The following is a 27,229-nucleotide window of genomic DNA, read 5'->3' on the forward strand; positions in this document are numbered from 1 at the left end:
AGCAAGTAGAATGACCAGGAAATACTTAAGCCGAGGTCAGCTGACTCCAAAGTGCCCACACTTAGCCACTCTGTGATTCTAAACCCCATATGGGGTTGACTCTCAATAAACAATATTCCTATTTCCCATTGTCTTCAAAGTGCTCAGGCTGAGGAGAGGCAACATCTTGTGTGCATAAACTGATTGCATATTTCACTGCACATCCAGGGCAACCTACCTGTCCCTCCCTCTTCTGACAGAGATGAAAACTCAAACTCACCCTCCCCACCCACTTCTTAGACACTGGAAACCAGGTGTGCACCAGGACCTGCACTGAGCACACCGGGCATCATAGGCACCCCCAAATGTGCACTGTAGCCCACCCCCCAAGTAAAGCTGCACTGTCACCCACCACCACTGGAGGTTCGGAATTGGGTTTGTGGCCAGAGAGAACGGCTTAGGGGCCACCAAAGAATATTAAAATCTCTTGTTCTAAAGTTTTTAAACAAAACTCTGGATGGTGGGAGATGAGGGCAGGGCAGATCTCCTGGCCCCACCCAGATTCAGGAAAGAAAGAGAAGGGGGATACAGGAACAGACAGAAAGAGGGGGATTTTGAGGACCACCCCACCTCAAGGAGGCATAGACCGAGACAGGAGACTAAATGGGGAACAGAGAAGCACAGAGAAACTCTGAGATGCCCTGAAAAATATATTAGAGGAAGAGGTGTGTGAGGAATTCGTAGAGTGTCACCCTTGCACAGGGTGTTGAGTACAGGACCTCAGCTGAGCAGAGCTCAGCTGTCTACTCTGGAGCGTAGGTCAGTGGTGAGCGGGTCATGCTGGGTTGTCTGATGAAGCATCAGGGCCAGCAGCCCTGCCCGATTCTTCATGGCTGTGCGCACCTTGTGCTCCTGCTCAACCAGCTCTTCCAGCTTGAGCAACTGTGGGGGGCAAGCATGAGAAGGGCCTTCTAGGATTCCATCCCGCCTCTCAGCCCCTAAGGGGCGTACCATGTAATGTACCATGTAACGTACCACGTAACGTACCATGCACACGCGCTCTAGGTCCACCTCGGCACGTCTCAGCTTCTCCCAGCAGTAGTGGTGATTGCACAAGCGTTTGGGGAGGCAACAGAAATTACCGGTGGGCTCAAAGACGTTTTTCACTAGTGGGCAACCGCACACTTCTTCATCCGGTACCTGTGGGGAAGAATGAAAGATGATGAGGTACGTGAAGGGTGGCAAATGGAGGGTGATCAGGCAGGCAGGATGCAAGGAAGAGGGGAATAGAGGGCAGGCAGGCAGGAAGGAGAGGAATGGGGAGTGGTGACCTAGCGGGGGGAAGAGAGGAATTCAGTGATTAGGTAAAGAAGAGGGGGCCAAAGGGGGATGATCAATCATGGAGAATGGAGGAAGAAGTTAAGCAGGGATGTAAGAATGGAGGTGATCAGGCAGGAAGGACAGAAGAACAGAAAGAGATCAAACAGGAAGGAGAGGAAGGATGGAGGGGGGGTCTGACAGGGAGAAGTAGATGAATGAGGGTTGGTAAAGCATGGGGGAGGTGAGGAATAAGGCTGGGAGGGTGAAAGGGATGGGGGCTGATCAAACAGGGAAGAAGAAGGGATTTAGGACATGACAAGCAGTGAGAAGGCAATTGGGGAAGTGAGGCAGGGAGAATAAGAATGGAAGGAAGTCAGCAAGTGAGAAGAGAGGAATTGAGGGTAACCATGCAGGGAGGGAGGGGGGATTGTGGGGTGGTCAGGCAGGGGCTAGGAAAAGAAGAGATGAGCAAGCAAGGAGAAGGGAAGAATGGGGAATGGTTATGCAGTGAGGAGCAGAGGAACGGAGGCTGGTCAGGCAGAGGGAGAGAGAAATGTTGGGGTGCGGGGTCAGGCAAGGAGATTATGAATAAATGAACAGGCAGGGAGAAAAGTAAAACTAGAAAGTGATTGGGCAGTGAGGGGGGGTGTAGGGGAGGTCAGGAAAGGAGGAGGGGATACATAGGGATTGGTCAGGAGGCATGAAGGCAGTCAGGCAGAAGGAAGAAGGAATAGGAGGCAATCAAGCACTGGAGGACGAGAGGAAGGTGGTCAGGTAGGGAGAAGGGGAGGAATGGAGGGCGATGAGGTAGAGAAAGAAAAGTCTCACCTTGGGGTCCTTCGAGTGCTCAGGGCATAACACCTGGAGTCGCTTACAGTACCTCTTACTCCGTGGGTTGTAAACATCACAGAAGAGCCTTGTGGCTCTGGGGAGAGGTGAAAGTGAGGTGCTAAGGGTCAGGAGGAGGCTGGTCCCACCCTGAACCCTGCCCACACTTTGTCCCCAACCCCACCTATACCCTGCCGCTAATCTGCCCACCTCTGTCTCTGAGCCTACCCACATCCTGCCCTTGATCTTGCCCACCCTGCTCCTGACCTTGTCCACATCGTGCCTTTGACCCTGAGCAGCACTCACACTCACCCCTCAATGCGAGTGGGGTACATGGACGTGAAGGGCGATTTGCGCTCATACTGGGGAAAAAAAGAGTACAAATGGGAGGAACTATAGACACACACTGCGTAACCTCCCATGAAAAAGCCCCAAACAACACATTTGCTCCCTGTGGACCCTACGCTCCTGTCTACTCAGCCGATGTCCCCCCCTCACCAGTGGCTGATGCCCAAATCTTGGCCCCTTTACTGGGGGTGGAAGAAAAGCACAAATGGGTAGAGCCATGGATGTGTGTTGTATTCTCTTCTACAACAAATACCCGGGCACCAAACCTGCCCCCCTCCTCATGGACCCCACCCAGCCAAAAACACCCTTGCCCCATCTTCCCCCAGCCAATGCTCCAACCTTGGCGAAGCAGCGCTCCATGTGGCGCAGGGCAACCTGCGTATTGATGGGTTGCCCGCAGGAGACACAGAAGATCTGCAGGTTGACGCTGTTCCTGCCATGCTTGTCACTCTGCATAGGACCGTAGAAGGGCCAGTAAAGCAGTGCAGGGTGGGGACGGCAGGGCAAGATATCAGGCACCTTTCTGCTCCACCCCACCCATTCCCACTCACCTCTTCATCTTTGCACACAGCCTGCTGCTTGCCACGCTGAATGATGGCCTCAAGTTCATGGAAATGGCACTCTAAGTCCTTCAGGCGGGTGTGGGTGTCCTGCTGCTCACGGTGGATGCGCTCGAGCATTTTCTTGCCATGCTCCTCAGCAATGCAAGGGCTCTTCTGCCACTGCTGGATGCGCTTGGGCAGGATCGCATAGATGCGGCTGGAAGGGGAGACAGCAAGAATGGAATGCGTATGTGGGGGCATCAAAATAAGAAGAAATGGATGAGTGGCCGAATGGTGGATGTTTAGGATAATGAATGGTAGATGAGTGAATGTTGGTGAATGCGTGCTTGGATGGTGGATGGTTGGGTGCATGGCTAGACAGCTGGGTGGGTAAGTGACTGTTGAGGGTGAATGAGTGGGTTGGTGGATGGAATGTGGATGGGTGGTTCAGCAGGTCGGTGGATGTAAGGGTGGATGGATAGGTGGGTGAGTGGACGAATGGTGGAGGATGCATAGGTAGCGGGGTAGATGGACTTACAGCTGGCATAGATCATGCCCTACTTTATTCCCTGTTGCTTAACCTCCAGGTGCACTCACTCAGCTGCCAGCTTCATGCCACAGTCGTCCGAGCAGTACTTGGAGCCTGGCCGGGTGGGGTGCACACAGTCAGGCCCCAGGCACTGCCGCAGTGAGGCTGGGTGCTCGGCATCTGACTGCTCTGGGTCTTCTGACTTTTCCATGAGCTTCTGCTGCTTCTCCTTCTGTGAGACAAGAGTGGTCAAAGCAGGGGCAAGGGAATCAGTGTCAGCCCCCTAACCCTGTACTACTACCTTGCATTCTGCCCCCAACCTCTGCCTCCATGCCCCCCATTCCACCATTTCTGTCACCTTCCACTCCACTTTTTTCTTCAAATTCTTCCTTTTCTTCGTATCCATTGCCTGCTTCTGCAGTGCAGAATCTAGGAATGGGAAGTCCTCAGTGTCATTCATCCAGGGCTGTAGGCGAGAAAAATGCTGACAGGTCTCCCCAATTTGTTTCTTAAATGATCTCTGGACACTCCGTGCCGCCTCTCTCTTCATTGCTGAGCCTCCCTGCCTTCAATGTCCTTACCCTTCCACGCAGGGGCCCTGCCATACACTCATCAGGCTTTGATTGTCAAGAATCTCGTATATAAAAGTCCTGGTATAAGCTTCAGTACTGAGGCAGGTCCTTTTCAGACAACAGCTGGTGTGTGGCCTCCTTTCCTGCCGATGGCATTGCCCCCACCTGGTACTTCTGGGACAGCTCAGACTTCTGTAGTTGAGGCAGGTGTGATCGAGTGAGCAGTTGTCAGGGGGACTATGGCAAAGTCTCTGAGAGTATCACAGTTAAGAACTGACGGGCAGACCCTCGCACCAGCTCCATTCCCCCAACCACCCTGTGTCCTAGATTCACCAGAGACCAGGGATTATAAGTAGCGCTCCTGTGCTGATGGAAGGAGGGCTCTGGGTCAGCACTAAGTGGGTGGGGATGGGCTCACCCTGCCCCAACACTCCTGGCCTCACCCTCTGGCCACTGTGGCTGGGGCCCACAGCACCTGCCTGGATGCACTAGGTCTTGCCTGCCTGGGAATGACTGGCACCACCTGGCCCTGCTTGCCCACCTTATCCAGACACACTTGGCTAGTCCATCTGGCTGCATCTTGCCCAGTCGAAATCATAAGGCCCTGCATATCCACCCAGAAAAGCTAGACTCTACCTCCTTACACTTAGAGGGCTCAGCCTGCCTTGTCCACCCTCCAGGACACACCTGCTACCCTGCTTGCCCTACACCATGGTCCCAGACAAGCCTCCTCTGCCCAGCCGGCCCAGCCCCTCAGACATGCTCCGCCCACCTTTCTGTCCCGCCCAGTCTGCCTAGTCTCTCCAGGCTCCACATGCCTGACTCTGCCTTCTTGGACACACTCTGTCTTGCCTTAAGGCTCCCAGCCCTGTGGGTCCCATGCGCTGCCAGGCCCTGCCCGCCTCCCAGACTCTCAGCCTCATATACCCCTCCCCACTTCCTGTACATACTCTGCTCTGCCTTACCTCTCACATGCTGAGCCATGCCAAGCCCTGCCCCCTCCCCCACTTGCACGTGCCACGCTGTGCGCTGTCTGCCCTGACTCACTCACCTAGAAGAATTTGACAATCTTTATTCTGAAAACTACTCCTACCTGAACCCAGTAACGCCTACTAAAATATATAAATATACAAATGTTTTTAAATGTTTGCGTGCATTTGCACACACACGCAAATCATTACTCTCAAAGATTAGAAGAGCAAGCACACACACAAAGAATACACACGTTTTGGTTAAGACAGTTATCAACCAGAGAACACATACTAGTTTCGAGCTACAGATGCAATATTAATAAAAACTCACCCTGGCCTTAGTCTTAAAGGAAGTCTGAACACTTTCCAATGAATAAGCATCACACGGGGCACAGAGAAGTCGCGTTAGAAACAAAAGCCTTAACTTTTGAAAATTGAAAAGGCATTTCTAAACTCTTGGTAAAAAAAATAATAATAACGGAAATTAGAAAATATTTAGAGCTTAACGAAAACGAAAACAATACATACCCAACTGTGGTCTCAGCTGACAATATAAGAAGACAGAAAATAATGATCTGAGCGCTCAACTCAAATTCGAACAAGTCCCCATACTGCCTCCAAAGACACCCATTATCAACCCCCAAATCCCCTTCGATGACACCCTCACCCACCCCTCCGTCTTCAAAGCCCGGAAAGCGCTACACGGAGGAAAGCTTCAAGGCAGCTGAGGTAAAAACGGCAGCAAAGCGACTTCCGGTCCGGTATCGACCTTAGCGCCACCCCTTCCCGAGAGTACTGTGTTTGCACTTGCTCCAGACCCTTAATATCCGAGCTGCTGTACAGCCCAAAGTTTGAAACAAATGGTTACAGTGAAACAATAGTTGAGTACACGCCGTTCTGTGCGCCATGAAGGATACACTTGTTTCTTTTGACACCAGTGCCTCCCTGTTTCACACATCAGGGTGATCTTCACTGCATTATTGTATGTGGCAGGAAAATTGATCCCTTTACCATTTCCGATTACTTTGAATAATTTCATATTAGTACCATTTTACTATCTGCTATTTCAATCATGAGGTAGGCAATGAGAAAAACAAAGAAAAACAAGTAAATCAGCTTTTAGAAGTCGAGAAAGTAGAAAAAGATTTATGGAAAGGCAGGAAAATAGAAAGAAAAATGTAAGAAGGTAGTAATAAGTTCATATTTGAAATTTATACTTTATTACATAATCAGTAATAAAAAATTGTCAATGGGGTAAACTCTCCAGTTAAAGTCAGAGATTGTCATTTTGGATGAAAATTAACAAGTCTAGCCATATGCTGTTTATGCCAAACCTGGCAAATCATAAGGATACAGAAACGTTTGAAATAAAAGGATGGAAGGAAATTTGCCAGGTACATGCTAATCAAAATAAAGCAAGGTCAATTATATTAATATCAGACTAAAACTACTAAGACAAAAAGTATTAATTGGGGTTCAAAGGGTCATTCTATAATGATTTCATTCACCATGAACATGTAAAAATCTTATATAATACATGATTAAATCCAATCTTATATAATTAAATCAAATCTTATATAATACATGATTAAAATGATGTAAAATGAAAATAAAGAAAAATATATTAGTAAAAGTAAAACAAAAGTAAAATAGAAAAAAACATTATCATTGTGAAAGATTACAATCACACTGCTCACCTTTCAGGACTCAGCTTTGGCATCACCGTCTGGGAAGCTCTCTCTGCTTCCTTTCCATCTGGATGACCAGCCTCTCTTCTGAATGAATTTGTGGACATAATTATATAGCAAGAATGTTTCTTTTATTTTAATCTTGAAATTAAGAAGTAAATGGAGGCATTGTCTGAACCCCTCACACCTGTTTTGTCACACCCATCTTCCTCAACTAGAAATGAAGGCAGGGACAATGTTGGTCTTGCTCACTACTGGTTGCGCAGTGCCCAGCTTACACATGACACACAAGAGTGTCCAGTAGCTACTGATGATCAGGTGCCTTGCCTGGTGTTGTTGCAAAGTGGCAAATTACTGCAATTTATCTGGCTGCATATTATTCCTTGAAGATAAGAGCAAATAAATGCTGTAATTTACACTAGAGTTGCATCTAACTAATCATCATGTAGAAAAGCAAAGTTCAAAAATGTTAAGATGTTGCTGTTAAGAAGCTATTGTCCTGGTTCGAGCCTAGCCTCTAAAGACAGTATCCCCTGCTAAATCTTCACAGTTTTTATCAAATCCAGTTTAGGGATTGGGGCAAGAGGTGAGAAATTCGAGCTGAACTAAGAAGTAGTCTGCGAGCTCTAAAGAAAGCATTACTACCTCTCTATGGCTGTGAATGTTTATAAGCACTACTTGTTTTGTCCCAGCTAAACTTTTAACTTCCCTTTGAGTTATTTTTCATCACTGTGGCTCATTCAAAGAATCTCGGACAGCATTTTGCTCTTCACCTCTGACTTCAGACCTACCTCTCCAATATCTCCTGTCTCTTTACTGCTGCTTTCTTTCATTCCCAGTTCCAAAGCCCTAGTTCAGGTTTCCTGTATTTTACATTATAATGAACTCCCACCTCTGACATGTGGCTGGCTAATCCATTTTGCCTCCAGGGTTGTCTTCCCAAAGGGCCACAGATGAAAAAATTATGTCACCATTCTCCTTGGGAATCTTCCCTGGATTCCCAGGGTATTCAGAATCAGTTCTCCACTCTGTGGTGTGCCCATCAAAGTTCTCTATGACAGGGCCCCACTTTCCTGTGATAGACAAATCCTCTTCCCAGGCCCTCCAGGTGTCAAACACTCAGGACATCCTGGATAGTCACTCTCTTGTCAATGCAGCATGGGCTTCCACATTCCAGGCCTTTGCTCAGGCTTGTCCTTCTCTTTTGCTTAGTCCTGCTCACCCTTCAAGACTCAGCTTTGGCATCACCATCTGGGAAGTTCCCTCTACTTCCTTTCCAACCAAGTGACCTGCTTCTCTTCTGAATGCACTTGTGGAAATAGTTATAATAGTGAGTGGTGTTCCTCTTATTTTAACCTTGGAATTATAAAGGATGGGGGAGAGTTGCCTGTACTTGTCTGTTTTGTATTTGTCTGCTTTTGCCTGTCAACTTTCTGCTTATCTTTCAACGTTAAGCTCAGGTGCCTGCCCCACTGGGAAGCCTTCCCCAAACTCCTTGCTCCTCCTTTTTCAGTTTTCTCACAACACCTCTGTCATTCTGCTTTGTGTCACTGTGTGGGTTGCAGGTTTCTCTCCTCTACTAGACAGTTAAGGCAATGCTGGAGTGTGAAGGACTCCCAGCACAGTGTTCCTACAACAGTTGTTGGTGATTCATATATTGGATGTTATAAAAACCAAAGTTTTAAGGTTTATTTTAAGAAATAGTCTTCACAAAGTGAGAGAGTGGCATGGACATATATATACTACCAAACATAAAATAGATAGCTAGTGGGAAGCAGCCGCATAGCACAGGGAGATCAGCTCGGTGCTTTGTGACCATCTAAAGGGGTGGGATAGGGAGGGTGGGAGGGAGGGAGACGCAAGAGGGAAGAGATATGGGAACATATGTATATGTATAACTGATTCACTTTCTTATAAAGCAGAAACTAACACACCATTGTAAAGCAATTATACTCCAATAAAGATGTTAAAAAAAAAAGAAATGATAAAGGGAGTCCTGAAGGTTGAAATGAAAGGACAATAGAGAGTAACTTGAAGCCATATGAAAAATAAAGATCTCAGTAAAGGTAAATACATGGGCAATTATAAAAGGCAGAATTATTGTAACAATGCTGCATAACCACATTGTTTGTTTTCTACATGATTTAAGAGACTACTACATTAAAAAAAGCAATTATTAATCTAGAAGCTACTATAATTATAACTTTGGTTTGTAACTCCACATTTTGTTATCTTCATAATTTGACAGGCTAATGTATTTTTAAAAAATTATTAGCTTATGTTTTTGAACACACAATGTATAAAGAAGTAATTTTGTGAAATCAACAACTGAAAGAGGTGGGGATGGGGCTATTAAAGGAGAAATTTGTATATGCTACTGAAATTAAGCTGGTGTAAATTCAAATTAGAGTGTAATAACTTTAGGATGTTAAATGAAACCCCCATGGTAACCACAAAGAAAATTGCTATAAAATATACACCAAAGGAAATAAGAAAGGAATTTTAAAATTTCATTACCAAAAAAAAGAAAAACCCGACAACTAAACACAAAGGAAGACAGTGTTGCAGGGAAGGAGGGACAGAAAGCTAAAAGACATACAGAAAACAAATGCCAAAATGGAAGTAAGTCCCTCCTTATCAGTAATTACTTTAATGTAAATGGATTAAACTCTCCAATCAAAAGATAGAGATTGGCAGAAAGGATTTTTTTCAGAAAAGTGATCCAACTGTATGGGGTCTACAAGAAATTCATTTTAGATCCCCAAACACTAATAGGCTGAAAGTGAAAGTATGTAAAAGGTTATTCCATGCATAATAACCAAAAGAGAGCAGGGATGGCTATACTAATATCAGACTAATAAATTTTCAGTCAAAAACTCTTGACAAGAGACAAGGAAGACATTATATATTAATTAAAAGTTCAAAACAGTGAGAATATATAACAATTATAAACATTTACATGCCTAATAACAGAACATCAAAATATATGAAGAAAAATTGACAGAATTGAATGGAGAAATAGATAGTTCTACAATAATAGTTGGAGACTTCAATACTCTACTCGCAATAATGAATACAACAACCAGACAAGAGATAACTAAGGAAACAGAGGACATGAACAACACAGTAAACAAACTTGATCTAACAGACATATACAGAACACTCTACCCACTACAGCAGAATACACATCCTTCACAAGTGTACATGGGACATATTCCAGGATAGACCACATGTTAGGCCACAGATTAAATCTCAATATTTTCTAAAAGTTAGATATCACACAGAGTATCTTTTCTAAAAACAATGGGAATGGGCATCATCAGATAATCTACAAGCAACAAATGCTGGAGAGGGTGTGGAGAAAACGGAACCCTCTTGCACTGTTGGTGGGAATGTAAATTGATACAGCCACTGTGGAGAACAGTATGGAGGTTCCTTAAAAAACAAAACATAGAATTACCATATGGCCCAGCAATCCCACTACAGAGCATATACCCAGAGAAAACCATAATTCAAAAAGACACATGCACCCAAATGTTCATTGCAGCACTATTTACAATAGCCAGGGCATGGAAGCAACCTAAATGCCCATTGACAATCAAATGGGTAAAGAAGATGTGGTACATATATACAATGGAATATTACTCAGCCATAAAAAGGAACGAAATTGGGTAATTTGTAGAGACGTGGATGGATCTAGAGACTGTCATACAGAGTGAAGTAAGGCAGAAAGAGAAAAACAAATATCGTATATTAATGTATATATGTGGAATCTAGAAAAATGGTACAGATGAACTGGTTTGCAAGGCAGAAATAGAGACACAGATGTAGAGAACAAACGTACGGACAGCCAGTGAGGAAAGTGGGGTGGGGGTGTGGTGGTGGGATGAATTGGGAGATTGGGATTGACATATATACACTAATATTTATAAAATAGATAACTAATAAGAATCTGCTGTATAAAAATAAGAATAAAATAAAATATTAAAAAAATAAAAACAATGGGATAAAATTAGAGATCAATAACAGAAAGAAAACGGGAAATTTCAGAAATCTGTGGAAGCTAAACAACACACTTTTAAGCATCCAATGGATCAATAAAGAAATCACAAGGGAAATTAGGAAATACTTAGCAACAAATGAAAAAGAAAACATAACATATAAAAGATTATGGAGGACTTCCCTAGAGGTGCAGTGGTTAAGAATCTGCCTGCCAATGCAGGGGGCACGGGTTCAATCCCTGGTCCAGGACCATCCCACATGCCATGGAGCAACTAAGCCCGTGCACCACAACTACTGAGTCTGCTCTCTAGAGCCCATGAGCCACAAATACTGAGCCCACGCACCACAACTACTGAAGCCCATGCACCCTAGAGCCCGCATACCACAACTACTGAGCCCGCGTGCTGCAACTACTGAAGCCTGGTGCCTGGAGCCCCTGCCCTGCAACAAGAGAAGCCACCACAATGAGAAGCCTGTGCACTGCAACAAAGAGTAGCCCTTGCTTGCCACAACTAGAGAAAGCCTGTGCACAGCAACGAAGACCCAACACAGCCCAAAAATAAGTAAAATTAAGAAAAAGAAAAGCTTATGTGACACTGTGAAAGCAATGCTAAGGGATAATTTATGGCTATAAACACATTAAAAAACAAGAAAGATCTCAAGTCAACATCTAACTTTACAACTTAAGGAACCTGTAAAAGAGGAAAAAATTAAATCCAAAGCTAGCAGAAGGAAAGAAATAATAAAGATTAGAGATAAAATGAAATAGAGAATAGAAAAGTGATAGAAAAGCAACAAAACCCAAAGCTGATTCTTGAAAAGATCAACAAAATGGATAAACATTTAGCTAGATGGACTAAGAAAGAAACAGAGGATTCAAATTATTAAAATCAAAAATGAAAGTGAGTACATTACTACTGATTCTACAGAAACAAAAAGAATTAAAAGAGAGTACTCTGAGCAATTGTATGCCAACAAATTGGATAACCTAAATGAAATGGACAAATTCCTAGAAAAACAAAGCCTACCAAGACTAAACCATGAAGAAATAGAAAATCTGAAGAGACCAATAATTAGTAAAAAGATTGAATCGGTAATCAAAAATCTCCCAAGAAAGGAAATCTCTGGGCCTAATAGCTTTCCCAATGAATTCTACCAAACATTTAAAGAAAAACTAACATCATTCCTTCTCAAGCTTTTCAAAAAAAAATTGAAGAGTAGGGAATGTTCCCTAATTCATTCTATGAGGCCAGCCTTATGCTGATCCCAAAGCCAGACAGACACTACAAGAAAAAAAAATCCATCACAGACCAAAATCCCTTATGAACATTGATGCAAAAATAGTCAACAAACCAAATTAACAGCATATTAGGATTATACAACATGATCAAGTGGGATTTATTTCTGGAATGCATGGTTGGCTCAACATGAAAACTGAACAATGTAATACACCAACTTAACAAAATGAAAGGTCGAAAAGCCAAATGGTCATTTCAATTGATGGAGAAAAAGCATTTGACAAAATTCAACACTCTTTCATGATAAAAAAAAAATCAACAAACTAGGAATTGAAAGAAACTACCTCAACATAGTAAGATTGATGTATGAAAAACCCACAGAAAATACCATACTCAGTGGTAAAAGACTGAAAACTTCCTCTAAGGTCAGACACAAAGCAAGGATGCCCACCTTTGCTACTGCTATTCAAAATAGTAGAAGTCCTGACCAGAGCAATTAGGCAAGAAAAAGAAATAAAAGGCATATAAATTGGAAAAGAAGAAGTAAAATGATCTCTGTTCACAGATAATATGCTCTTATATGTAGAAAACCCTACATTCCATAGAGACGCCCCCCCAAAAAAAACCTGTTAGAACTAATATACAAATTCAGCAAAGTAGCAAGACATAAGGTCAGCACACAAAAATCAGTTGCATTTGTATGCACTAACAATGAACAACCCAAAAAGGAAATTTATAAACCAATTGCATTTATAATATCAAAAGGAATAAAATATTTAGGAATTAACTTAACCAAGGAAGTTAAAAGACTTGTACAATGAAAACTACAAAACATTTCTGAAAGAAAATAAAGACAGAAATAAATGGAAAAATAACCCATGTTCATAGATTAGAAAACATAGGTAAGATGTCAATACTGATCTAGATTCAATGCAATCCTTATCAAAATCCCAATTTTTTTTCACACAAAAAATTCCTAAAATTCATATAGAATCTCAAGGGACCTTGAATAGCCAAAACAATCTTGTAAAAGAAGAACAAAACTGGACGACTCACATTTCCTGATTTCAGTCTTACTACAAAGGTACAGTAATCAAAACAATATGGTACTGGCATAAAGAGAAACATATAAGCCAATGGAATAGAACAGAGAATCCAGAAATAAACCCTTGTATATATGATCAAATGATTTTTGAGAAGGCTATCAAGACCATCCAGTGGGGGAAAAACAGCCATTTCAACAAATGGTGCTGGGAAAACTGAATATCCACATGGGAAAGAATGAAGTTGGATCCGTACCTAACACCATATTAAAAAAATAACTCAAAATGGATCCATGACCTAAATGTAAGATCTAAAACTCTAAGAACATAGGGCAAACACTTCACAACCTTAGATTCAGCAATGGTTTCTTGGGTATGACACCAAAAGCATAGGCAACAACAACAACCAAAATAATTTGACAAATTGAACTTCATGAAAATTAAAAATTTTTGTGCATCAGAAGACACTATCAGGGCTTCCTTGGTGGTGCAGTGGTTAAGCATCCACCTCCCAATGCAGGGGACATGGGTTCAAGCCCTGGTCCAGGAAGATCCCACATGCCGTGGAGCAACAAAGCCCGTGTGCCACAACTACTGAGCCTGCGCTCTAGAGCCTGCAATCCACAACTACCGAGCCCACGTGCCACAATTACTGAAGCCCGCGCCTAGAGCCCAGGCTCCGCAACAAGAGAAGCCACCACAATGAGAAGCCTGTGCACCGCAACAAAGAGTAGCCCCGGCTTGCCACAACTAGAGAAAGCCCACGCACAGCAACGAAGACCCAATGCAGCCAAAAATAAATTAATTAATTTTTAAAAAGACACTATCAATAGAGTAAAAAAGGCAACACACAAAGGGGTGAAAATAATTGCAAATTTTATATCTGATAAGGGATTAATATCCAGAATATATAGAGAACTCCTAAAACTCAACAACGAAACAACCCAATTAAAAAGTGGGCATGGGACTTCCCTGGCAGTCCAGTGGTTAAGACTTTGTGCTTCCAATGAAGGGGTCATGGGTTCAATCCCTGGTCAGGGAACTAAGATCCCGTAAGCTGCACAGTGCGGCCAAAAAAAAAAAAGTGGGCAGAGGACCTGAATAGACATTTTCCAAGGAAGACACACAGATGGACAACAGGCACATGAAAATACACTCAACATCACTAATTGTTAGAGAAATACAAATCCAAACTACATGTAATACCGCTTCACACTCATTAGCAGAGCTACTATCAAAAAACAGAAAATAACTAGTGTTGGCAAGGATGTGGAAAAATTGGAACCCTTGTGCACTGTTAGTGGGAATGTAAAATGTACAGTCACTAATGAAAAAAATATAACATTTTCTCAAAAAATTAACAGTAGAACTACCATATGATCCAGCAATTCCACTTCTGGATATATATTCAAAAGAATTGAAAGCAGGGTCTTAAAGAGATATTTGTCCTCCCATGTTTATAGCAGCTCTTAGAAAGAGCAATAACTCCATTCTGCTCCTACCGGTACCGGGAATGTGGTCTTTTCAAGTCTGCCACTGAACTGGGGAGTTGGGGGTGGGAGTAGGAAAAGTTAAAATGCCACAGAACTTGCTGTTCGTACTGAGATTCAGTATATGTTCTTGACTAAATGCTTCCCAGGTAACTGAAAAACTTTGGTTGATTTCCAGAGTTGTGAAAAAGTTGATTTTGACAATATTTTGCCAGTTTTTTCATTGCTTTTATGGAAGGGTGAAATTCCAGGGATCCTTACTCCTCCATCTTTGCTAATAGTGCTCCCTTTTATCCTTTTTTACATCTTTAGGACCTGCAGTGATTTCACCTCTGTCATTCTTAATCTTAGTGACTAGTGTCTTCTCTCTTTTTTTCCTGATCATTCTGGTTAGAGGTTTCACAATTTTATTGATCTTCTCAAAGAACTAGCTTCTGGTTTCATTGATTTCCTCTATTGATTTTCTGGTTTCTATTTCATTGATTTCTGCTCTGATCTTTATTATTTCCCTTCTTCTAATTACTTTAGATTTAATTTGCTCGTACAGCTTTTGTTTCTTAAGAAGGAAGCTGAGATTACTGCTTTAAGAGCATTCTTAATTTCTAATATAAATGCTTAGTGCTATAAATGTACCTCTAAATATTTCTTTAGCTGAATCCCCCTATTTTTATATGCTGTGCTTTCATTTTCATTTAGGTCAAAATATCTTATAATTTCAAGTTTTATTTCTTCTTTCATCTACAGATTATTTAGAAGTATGTAATTTAGTTTCAAAACATTTGGGGATTTTCCAGGGATCTTTCTGGTTTTGATGTCTAATTTAATTCAGTTCTGGTCCCAGGCCATACTTTGTATGATATGAATACTTTTAAATGTATTTGATTGGTTCCATGACCCTGAATATGGTCTATCTTGGTAAATGGGTTACATGTGCTCTTGTAAAGGAAGTGTAGTCTGCCGATATGCTCTATAAATGTCAATGAGGGCAAGTTGGTTGATAGTGTTATCCAAGTCTTCTATATCCTTACTTCTTCTCTTCTGTTTACTTATTCTAGTGATTATTGAGAGAAGGGTGTTGAAATATTGGACTGTAATTGTGGATTGATTTAGTTCTCCTTGCAGTTCTATCAGGTTTTTCTTGACACTTTTTGAAGCTCTGTTATTAGGTCCCTAAACATTCAGGATTGTTATGTCCTTTTGATGAATTAACCCCTTTATTATTACAGAATGAACCTGTCGAGAGAAAAACTGTGACTCTAAGAGTGCTTAAAGATTTTACTCAACGGATGTGCATCAGTTAGAAACTTAAGAATGATAAACTTCCCAAGCTGAGGCAGGATTAATTTATATAGGGCAAGAAGGGCATATGACTGTGGTCTGTCCCAGGCTGCAATTTTTCTTATCTGTAACTGCTGAAAATTTGTGGTTCGAACTGTTGAGGGACTGTTCCAGTTTTCCATGCCTTCTTCTCAGGATCATAGGTGCAATCTCATGCCTGCAGCTTTCAGAACAGTTTTTTTGAAAACTGTTTCTGTCATTCTTAAAGTTTTTCAAAGTTCAGGAGAAGAGGAGATTGAAAGAAGGAGGAGGGAAGAGAGAAGGGGAGATCAAGATGGCAGAGGAAGAGGATGCAGAGCTCACCTATACCCACAAACACATGAAAAATACATCAACGTGTGGAACAATTCTCACTGAAAACAAACTGGAGACTGGCAAAAAGGCTGTAAAAATGATCCACACAGAATCAGCTAGGAAGGGAAGAGAAGCAATCAGGTCAAGACCTGCACCCCTGAGAGGGGGCACAGAAGATGAAGGGGACTGCACAGGCTCAGAGGTCCTCCCTGGGGAGTGAGAAGTTCAAGCCACATATTGAGCACCCAGCCTTGGGGTCTGACACGGGGAAGACAAGAAACTGGAGCTGGTTTGAAAATCAGTGAGACTAATAGGAGGGCTGTAAGAAACCTACACACCACTCATGAAGAGCATGCACATGCTTGCTTACTCCCCGGAACAAGGGTGGGGAAGCATATTGAAACTACCCAGGACTCTGGCTGGTTTCCCATGACCAACCCAGCATGTGACCCAGCCTGAGCTAAGCCTCTGCTCTGGCCCCACTTGCTCCATGGTGCAGCTCTGCATTAGGGTGAGGGCTACCATGGCAGAGGGGAGTGCGCAGTTGTGAGGGACCGAGCTGGCTCAGACCCAGCATGGCATCTAAACAAGGTGAAGGCAGCCATTGCTGGCACTTGCAGGAATGGTCCAGAACAGTGACTGGTGCTGGTACTGCTACAGCCTGTGCCCTGACCCACACCAAGCACCTGCTCCAGCTCCTCTTGCTCCAGTACTGCTCCCCTTTGGGACAAGGGTGCCCGTGCTGGGAGACGGGAGAGCACACACTTAGAGGGAATGGAGCCAGCTCAGACCAGACTCTTAGGACTTATGCTCCAGCAACTTAGGACCCACCCCCACCCCTACCCCCACCCCCACCCCCAACAGGGTGGTGTTGGCCACTGAGCAGAGGAGAAGCCCTAGACCACATCTGGCCCTGGCTCTAGCCCCTCCATTTCCAGCCCCACCTTCTACCAATGTGATAGCTACCAGCACACTCTGGGGGAAGATGTGATTCATGCTCACTTCAGATCCAGCTCTCCCATCAAAGCCACTGGGCACATGAAGACAGTATTGTGATGCTCCCACACAAGGACCCTCCTTCAAGATTGGTATAGGTAACTATTTCACCTAATTTCATAGAGACAGAGGAAGTTAAGCAAAATGAGAAGGCAGAGGAATTTTTTCAGATGAAAGAACAAGAGAAAACCCCTGAAAAAACAACTAATGAAACAGAAATTATTTATTATTATTAAAGAGTTCAAAGCATTAGCAATAAAATGCTAACCGAATTAAGGAAACAGATATATGAACACAGTGAGAATTTTAACAAGGAACAAGAAAATATTAAAAAGAAACAGGCAGAACTGAAGAATAAAATAACTGAAATGACAAATACACTAGGAGGAATTAACAGCAGACTAGGTGATACAGAAGAACACATAACTGATCTGGAAGATAGAAAAATGGAAATCACCCAATTAGAACAGCAGACAGAAAGACAAATGAAAAAGAAAACGAAAGCAACATACGAGATCTACGGGATAATATAAAACATGCCAACATCCGCATTATAGGGCTTCCAGAAGGAGAAAAGAGAGGAAAGGGAATTGAAATGTATTTGAAGAAATTATGGTTGAAAACTTCTGAAACCTAAAGAAAGAAACAGATATCCAGGTACAGGAAGCACAGAGGGTCCCAAGCAAGATGAACCCATACAGACTCACACCAAGATATATCATAATTAAAATGGAAAAAGTTAAAGATAAAGAGAGGACTCTAAAGGCGGCAAAGAAACATGGAGTCAGTTACAAGGGAACCCCCATAAGGCTCTCAGCTGATTTCTCTTCAGAAACTTTGCAGGCCAGAGGGAGTGGCATGATATATTCAAAGTCCTGAAAGGGAAAAACCTGCAACTTAGGATACCCTACCCAGCAAGATTACCATTTAGAATAGAAAGAAAGATAAAGAATTTCTCAGACAAGCAAAAGCTAAAGGAATTCAGCAATATTAACCTCCCTAAAAGAAATATTGAAGGGTTTTCTCTAAAAAGAAAAGAAGCAAGAATCTATTGGAAAGGCAGATATATAAAAGGATTGATGATCACTTAAATAAGCCAGTATATAGATTAAAAAACAATCAAAAAATTTGTAAAAGCAATTGTAACTACAATTAACAGCAAAAGGATAAGCATGAACATGTAAAATAGAACATCAAAATCACAAAATGTGGGGGAGGGAAGTAAAAAATGTACATCTTTTAGAATGTGTGTGACCTTAAATGATTATCAGTTTATAGCAAGTAGATACAATTATGGGTCAACATATATGAATCCCACGGTAACCACAAATCAAAAATCAACAATAGATACACAAAAAAACAAAAAGAAAGGAACTCAGGCATACTACAAAAGAAAATCACCAAACCACAGAAAGAAAAAGAAATGAACAAAAAACTACAAAAAAATGAGAAAACAAGGAATTAAATGGTAATAAATACATACCTATCAATAATTACTTTAAATCTCAATGGACTAAATACTCCAAACAAAACAGGGTGGCTGACTGGATAAAAAAACAAGACCCTTCAACATGCTGCCTACAAGAGACTTCAGGGTGAGAAAACACACACAGAATGAAAGTGAGGGGATGGAAAAAGTTATTTTGTGCAAATGGAAGTGACAAGAAAGCAGGGCTAGCAATACTCGTATCAAAATACACTTTAAAACAAAGGCTATCATGAAAGACAAAGAAGGGCATTATATAATGATAAAGGGATCAATAGAAGAAGAGGATACTACACTCGTTAACATATATGTGCCCAATACAGGAGCACCTAAATATGTAAAGCAAATACTGACAGACATAAAGGAAGAAATTGACAATAGTACAATAAGAGTAGGAGACTTTAACGCCCCACTGACATCAACGGGCAGATCACTGAGACAGAAAATCAATAAAGCAATAGAGGTCCTAAATGACACAATAGACCAGTTGGAATTAATTGATATCTACAGGGCACTACGTGCAAAGAAAGCAGAATACACATTCTTTTCAGGTGCAAATGGAACGCTCTCCAGGATAGATCACATACTAAGTCACAAAACAAGCCTCAACAAATTTACGAGGATAGAAATTATTTCAAGTATCTTTTCTGACCACAAAGGCACAAAGCTAGAAAATAACTACAGAAAGAAAAAGGGGGAAAGAACAAACACGTGGAGACTAAACAACATGCTATTAAAAAAAAAGTCAACAATGAAATCGAAGAGGAAATCAGAAAATACCTCAAGACAAATAAAAATGAAAACACAATTTTCCAAAATCTGTGGGATGCCGCAAAATCAGTTCATAGCAGTACAGACCATTCTCGAGAAATAAGAAAAATCTCAACTAAACAACCTAGCTTACCACATGAAAGAATTAGAAAAAGAAGAACAAACAAAGCCCAAAGTCAGAAGTAGGAAGGAAATAATAAAGATCAGAGAGGAAGTAAAAAAAATAGAGATAAAAAAACCAAAAAGGTAAATGAAACCAAGAGCTGGGTTTTCAAAAGGATAAGGAAGCTGATAAACTTTTAGCCAGGCTCACAAAGAAGAAAAGAGAGAGGACCCAAATAAACAAAATAAGAAATGAAAGAAGAGAGATAATAATGATATCACAGAGATTAAAAAAATCATAAGAGAGGGCTTCCCTGGTGGCGCAGCGGTTGAGAGTCCGCCTGCCGATGCAGGGGACACAGGTTCGTGCCCCGGTCCGGGAAGATCCCACATGCCATGGAGCAGCTGGGTCCGTGAGCCATGGCCGCTGAGCCTGCGCGTCCGGAGCCTGTGCTCCACAATGGGAGAGGCCACAACAGTGAGAGACCCACGTACTGCAAAAAAAAAAAAAATCATAAGAGAATACTGTGAACAGTTATATGCCAACAAATTGGACAACCGAGAAGAAATGGACAAATTTCTAGAAACATACAGCCTGCCAAGACAGAGTCAAGCAGAAACACAGTTTGAACAGACTGATCACTAGAAGTGAAATTGAATCTGTAATTAAAAAATATAAAACTTCCAGGAGGACCTTCAAGATGGCAGGGGAGTAGGACATGGAGATCACCTTCCTCCCCACAAATACATCTAAAATACATCTACACATGGAACAACTCCTAATGAACACCTACTGAACGCTGGCAGAAGACCCCAGACTTACAAAAAGGCAAGAACATCTCCACGTGGCTGGGTAGGGCAAAAGAAAAAAGAAAAAATCAGAGACAAAAGAGTAGGGACAGGACTTGCCCCTCTGGGAGGGAGCCGTGAAGGAGGAAAAGTTTCCACACACTAGGAAGCCCATTCACTGGCAGAGATGGGGGGTGGCGGGGCGGAAGCTTCGGAGCTATGCAAGAGAGCGCAGCAACGGGGTGCGGAGGGCAAAGCAGAGAGAATCCCGCACAGAGGATTGGTGCCAACCACCACTCCCCAGCCTGAGATGCTTGTCTGTTCAGGGCAGGTGGGGGCTGGGCACTGAGGCTCAGGCTTCGGAGGTCAGACCCCAGGGAGAGGACTGGGGTTGGCTGCGTGAACACAGCCTGAAGGGGGCTAGTGCACCACAGCTGAGGGAGTCTGGGAAAAAGCCTAGGCCTTCCTGAGAGGCAAGAGACCATTGTTGCAGGGTGCTCAAGGAGAGGGGCAATCCCACCATAGGAGCTTCTACCTACATGCACTCACAGACGGCAGGACATCACCCACGCGAGCCGCAGCTGCTACCTAGGATCCCAGAGGCGGGCGCGACGGCTGCCGCTGCTGCTGCCGAGGGTCCCGGGAGCAAGTGCAGGTCACTGCCCACACCTTCCTGGGAGCCTGTGCTGCCCACCACTGCCAAGGGTCCCATTATCTGGGGCCAACTTCCCTGGGAGAATGCATGGCATGCCTCAGGCTGTAGCAACTTCCTGCTGGCCTCTGCCACTGCAGGCACTCCCCCCACACCCCAACTGTGACAGCTGTATCCCTCCCTCTCCCCGGCCTGAGTGAGCAAGTGAGCCCTAATCAGCCTCTGCTTTCACCCCTCTTGGCTGGGCAGGAACAGATGCCTGAGGGTGGCTGACAGGCAGAGCAAGGGCCAAAACCAAAGGTGAACTCCAGGGGCTGTGCGACCAAAGAAGAGAAAGGGAAATCTCTCCGTGCAGCCACAGGAGCAGCGGATTAGACCCCTGCAATTGGCTTGGTAAAACCTGAATCTGTGAAATATCTGAAGAGAAAACGAGTGTTCCCACAATCGAGGCTGTGGACTTTGGAGACAAGTACATGCAGGAGTAAGGCCAGATCAGAGTCTGAGCTGGCCCCACAGTGCCACAGCAGGTCCAGAGACCTACCTAGAAGTATTGGAGGACCATTGTTTGGGGGTGCGCAAGGAGAGGGGATTCAGAGCACCGCCTAAACGAGCTCCAGAGACGAGCGTGAGCCGCAGCTATCAGTGTGGACCCCAGAGACGAGCATGGGACGCTAAGGCTGCTGCTGCAGCCACCAAGAAGCCTGTGTGCGAGCACAGGTCACTATCCACACCTCCTCTCCGGGAGCCTGTGCAGCCCGCCACTGCCGGGGTCCCATGATCCAGGGACAACTTCCCCGGGAGAACACACAGCGCACCTCAGGCTGTTGCAACATCATGTCAGCCCCTGCCACCACAGGTTTGCCCCGCATTCTGTACCCCTCCCTCCCCCTGGCCCGAGTGAGCCAGAGCCCCCTAATCAGCTGGTACTTTAACCCCATCCTGTCTGAGCGAAGAACAGACACCCTCAGGCGACCTACACACAGACGTGGGGCCAAATCCAAAGCCGAACCCCAGGAGCCGTGCAAAAAATAAGAGAAAGGGAAATTCCTCCCAGCAGCCTCAGGAGCAGTGGATTAAATCTTCACAATCAACTTGCATCTCTGGAATACCTGAATAGACAACGAATCATGCCAAAATTGAGGCAGTGGACTTTGGGAACAACTGTAGACTTGGAGTTTGCTTTCTGCATCTAATTTGTTTCTGGTTTTATGTTTATCTTAGTTTAGTATTTAGAGTTTATTATCATTGGTAGATATCTTTATTGATTTCGTTACTCTTCCTTTATATATATATATTTTTTCCTTTTTCTCCTTTTGTGAGTGTGTATGTGTATCCTTTGTGTGATTTTGTTTGTATAGCTTTCCTTTTACCATTTGTCCTAGGGTCCTGTCTGTCCGTTTTTTTTTTTTTGCTTTTGGTTTTTTTTTTAGTATGGTTTTAGGGCTTGATATCACTGGTGGATTTGTTTTTTTGGTTCGGCTGCTCTCTTCTTTCTTTCTTTCTTTTTTAAAAAATTTTTAATATTTTTTTATTTTAATAACTTTATTTTATTTTTTCTTTCTTTTCTCCTTCCTTCCTTCCTTTCTCTCTTTCTTTCTTTCTTTCCTTCTTTCTCTCTCTCTCTCTCTCTCTTCCTCCCTCCCACCCTCCTTCCCTGCCTCCCTCTCTCTCTCTCTCTCTCTCTCTCTCTCTCTTTCTTTCTTTCTTTCTTTCTTTCTTTCTCCCTTTAATTCTGAGCCGTGTGGCTGACAGGGTCTTGGTGCTCCAGCCAAGTGTCAGGCCTGTGCCTCTGAGGTGGGAAAGCCGAGATCAGGACATTGGACCACCAGAGACCTCCCAGCTCCACGTAATATCAAACGGTGAAAGCTCTCCCAGAGATCTCCATCTCAAAGCTAAGAGCCAGCTCCATTCAACAACCAGCAAGCTACAGTGCTGGATACCCTACAACTAGCAAGGCAGGAACACAACCCCACCCATTAGCAGAGAGGCTGCCTAAAATCATAATAAGGTCCCAGACACCGCAAAACACCACCGGACACGGTTCTGCCCACCAGAAAGACAAGATCCAGCCTCATCCACAAGAACACAGGCACCAGTCCCCCCCCACCAGGAAGCCCGCACAACCCACTGAACCAACCTTAGCCACTGGGGGCAGACATCAAAAACAACAAGAACTATGAACCTGCAGCCTGCAAAAAGGAGACACCAAACACAGTAAGTTAAGCAAAATGAGAAGACAGAGAAACACACAGTAGATGAAGGAGCAAGGTAAAAACCCACCAGACCAAACAAATGATGAGGAAATAGGCAGTCTACCTGAAAAAGAATTCAGAGTAATGATACTAAAGATGATCCAAAATCTTGGAAATAGAATGGAGAAAATACAAGAAACGTTTAACAAGGACCTAGAAGAATTAAAGCGCAAAGAAACAATGATGAACAACACAATAAATGAAATACAAAATTCTCTAGAAGGAATCAATAGCAGAATAACTGAGGCAGAAGAACGGATAAGTGACCTGGAAGATAAAATAGTGGAAATAACTACCACAGAGCAGAATAAAGAAACAAGAATGAAAAGAATTGAGCTCCCAGCCCCGCCCACCCCAGCGGGTGAGCAGACAAGCCTCTCAGGCTGATGTTGAACTATCCTTGTGTCTCTGGAATAAACCCCACTTGATCATGACTTTTTTTTTTAACATCTTTATTGGGGTATGATTTCTTTACAATGGTGTGGATCATGACTTCTTTAGAACTACAAGCTCCTGAACTGCTTTCGTCCACTGATCTTCTTTCTAAGTTACAAGAGAAGACAGCTTTACCAAATCTTTTATTTCAAAACATTGAACTTCTGTTTTCCACCTTCCAAGGGTTTCCAGAAAGGAAGCAAAACCACAGACTTGTCAACTGTCAGAGAGTTTAGATACTTCAAGTTCTGAAAGTGAAGCAGAGAGTGAACCAGAACAAGTTTCTGGTTACAACAGACTACTTGCCACATTAAAGGATGTTTCCAAGGAAGATGAGGAGGAGGAAGAGGAAGAAGAAGACAGTGTTATAGATGAGACAGAAATGAATCTTGAAGATGGCGATAGTGACATCAGTGTGGAGGAAGAGACGGCAGTAGCGTCTACTGACATGCAGAAGAATGCGGCCTTACCTGCTGACCCTAAGGGAAAAGATGGGCTCGGGCCACCTGGCACATCAGAGGAATCCCCAGAGGAGTTTACAGATGCAAAACATGAGTCACTCTTCAGCCTAGAAACCAACTTTCTCGAAGAGGAAAGAGAAGGCAACTGTTCTCTGAAAGCATTACAAGATCCATTTGCACAACATGTAAACAAAGAACTGAAAGAAAAAGAAATCCAGGCTGTTGCCACAAATCCCAAAACTACCCACCAGCTAAAATGGCCCATCCTGGGCCAGCTTGTCTTTTCATCCAGGTTTCAACAGTTGGAAACCGGAAACCTTTAAACCCCCAAAGGACATTGACTTAAAGTCACTTCATCTCCAGAAGCCTCTGGAATCCACCTGGATCAAGACCAACAGCCAGTTCCTCTCTGGTCCCCCAAATTCAAGTAGCCCCTTCCCACCCCTCCAGAAAGAGCTCTTCTTAATTATGAATTCTTACCGGGACCTGTTCTACCCAGAAAGGACTGCCCTGAAGAATGGGGAAGAGATCCGCCACGTGTACTGCCTGCATGTGATAAATCACGTCCTCAAAGCCAATGCCCAGGTGCTTACCAACAACAGCAGGTGCCGAAGCCAGAAACTTGGGGTGGGTGATGATGATGACTTCAGGGACCAAGGGCTAACGAGGCCCAAGGTGCTGATAGTGGTGCCATTCCGGGAAGCTGCTTTGCGGGTGGTACAGCTCTTCATCAGTCTTCTTGAGGGCGACAGCAAGAAGAAAATAATTGTAGGCAACAAAAAGAGGTTTAATGGAGAGTATGGCTCAGATCCCGAGGAGAGACCACCCAACCTGAAGAGGCCTGAGGATTATGAAGCTGTATTTGTCGGCAACATCGATGACCACTTCAGGACTGGAGTGGCAATACTGCAGAGAAGCATCCGACTTTATGCCCCCTTCTATTCGTCAGACATCCTCATTGCCTCCCCTCTGGGCTTGAGGACCATCATTGGTGGAGAAGGAGAGAAGAAGAGAGATTTTGACTTTCTGTCTTCTATTGAGCTTCTCATCATTGATCAAGCTGACATTTACCTGATGCAGAACTGGGAGCATGTCTTGCATTTGATGAACCACATGGACCTACTGCCCTTGGACTCACATGGGGTGGACTTTTCTCGAGTGCGCATGTGGAGCCTCAATAATTGGTCCAAGTACTATCGTCAGACGCTGCTGTCTGGGGCCCCGCAGGATGCCCAGATCAACTCTGTGTTCATCAAATACTGCATCCATGGGCAAGGCCAGGTGGCTGTGAGGAACGTCCCGATGACAGGCTGCATCAGTCATGTCCTGGTGCAGCTCCCACGTGTCTTCCAGAGGATGGAAGCTGAAAACCTAGCTTCAGTGATTGATGCCAGGTTTAACTTTTTCGTCAACAAGATTTTGCCTCAGTATCGTGATGCAGTCATGTCTCACACGCTTATCTATGTCCCCTCCTACTTGGACTTTGTGCGTCTCTGAAATTACTTCAAGAAGGAGGAACTGAACTTCACTCATATCTGCGAGTGTGCCCAGAAGTCTGGTGTCTCCAGGGCCAGACACTTCTTCCTTCAAGGAGAGAAGCAGTTCCTGCTCCTCACAGAGCGCTTCCATTTCTACAAAAGATACACAATAAAAGGCATCAGGAACCTGATTTTCTATGAACTGCCAACATATCCCCACTTCTACAGTGAAGTCTGTAACATGCTGCAAGCCACCACCAGAGGAGAGGAAGCTGCCTGGACCTGCACCGTCCTCTACTCCAAGTACGATGCCCAGAGGTTGGCTGCTGTGGTCGGGGTCGAGCGGGCTGCACAGATGCTGCAGTCCAAGAAGAACGTCCACCTCTTCATTACTGGAGAGAGATGAGAATTGGTTGGACAGGAACTGGTGTTTGGTGTGATATGTCATGCTTGGTTCTGTGTCACTTGGACCTGATTCTGATCACTTACACAAAGAAGGGCTGCAGCAAGGAAGGAGCACCAGGCAGGTTCTTATCAGATACTTCTTTCTTTTCAGATCATATATACCTGAAAAGTTCAGTGTAAACCAGATTTTGGTAAAACCCATCTTTCAGAGGTCAGGGGAGAGCTCATGGGACTCTGAGAAGTTGATAGAAGGAAACTTCTACTTGTGAATTTTTTTGGACGCCATAAATTCTTTTGTTGTGACTTCACCTCTAATTTATTACACTTGGTAAATTCTTAAAAAAAAAAGAACGAAAAGAATTGACTCAATCTACACTACCAACTCTGCAGGGGTAGTGTGAAAGCAGCATAGACAATATGTAAACAAATGAGTGTGGCTGTGTTTCAATAAAACTTTATTTATAAAAACTGGTGGTGGGCCAGATTTGGCCTATGGGTTCTAGTTTGCTGATCCCTGATATAAAGAACTCTTAAAAATTGAGAAACATGGGCCTAAAAACCTCATTTTAAAAATGTGGGAGCAACCTAAATGTCCATTGACAGATGAATGGATAAAGAAGATGTGGTACATATATACAATGGAATACTACTCAGCCATCAAAAAGAATGAGATAATGCCATTTTCAGCAACAGGGATGCAACTAGAGATTATCATACTAAGTGCAGTAAGTCAGAAAGAGAAAGACAAACACCATATGATATCACTTATATATGAAATCTAAAACCTGACACAAATGCATCTACGAAACAGAAACAGACTCACAGACGTAGAAAACAGACTTGTGGTTTCCAAGGGGGATGGAGGGTGGGGGAGGGATGGAGTGGGACGCTGGGGTTAGCATATGCAAGCTATTATATATGGAATGGATAAACAAGGGAAAAAATATTTTTAAAAGAATGTATGTATATGTATAACTGAATCACTGCTGTACAGCAGAAATTAACACAACATTGTGAATCAACTATACTTTAATACAAAACAAATTTAAAAAATGGGAAGACATGAACAGGTAATTCACAAAAAGAAAAAGAGATGTACGATGGCCACCAAATATATTTTTAAAGCTCAAACTTACTTACAATTAGCAAAATGCACATTAAAATAACACCAAGATGCCATGTCTCATCTATCAGACTGGTAAAAATTAAAAGTGTGACAA

General features: G+C 43.4%; 1 protein-coding gene and 1 pseudogene across 1 annotated transcript; one reads left to right on the forward strand and one right to left on the reverse strand.

Annotated features, from left to right (window-relative positions):
- Positions 1–774: 774 nt before the first annotated feature.
- LOC132514282 (CXXC-type zinc finger protein 1-like) lies at positions 775–4,274 on the reverse strand (annotated as a pseudogene).
- Positions 4,275–5,743: 1,469 nt separating this feature from the next.
- Positions 5,744–26,341, forward strand: LOC132514279 (U3 small nucleolar RNA-associated protein 25 homolog). Its single transcript, XM_060138905.1, is given in 3 exon segments — positions 5,744–5,850; positions 23,849–24,431; positions 24,433–26,341. Coding segments are annotated over 3 exon segments (2,268 nt in total). The 3' UTR covers positions 26,011–26,341.
- Positions 26,342–27,229: the final 888 nt, after the last annotated feature.

This window comes from Lagenorhynchus albirostris, unplaced genomic scaffold, assembly GCF_949774975.1.
Source record: "Lagenorhynchus albirostris unplaced genomic scaffold, mLagAlb1.1 scaffold_380, whole genome shotgun sequence".
In the NCBI taxonomy this organism is placed as follows: Eukaryota; Metazoa; Chordata; class Mammalia; order Artiodactyla; family Delphinidae; genus Lagenorhynchus; species Lagenorhynchus albirostris.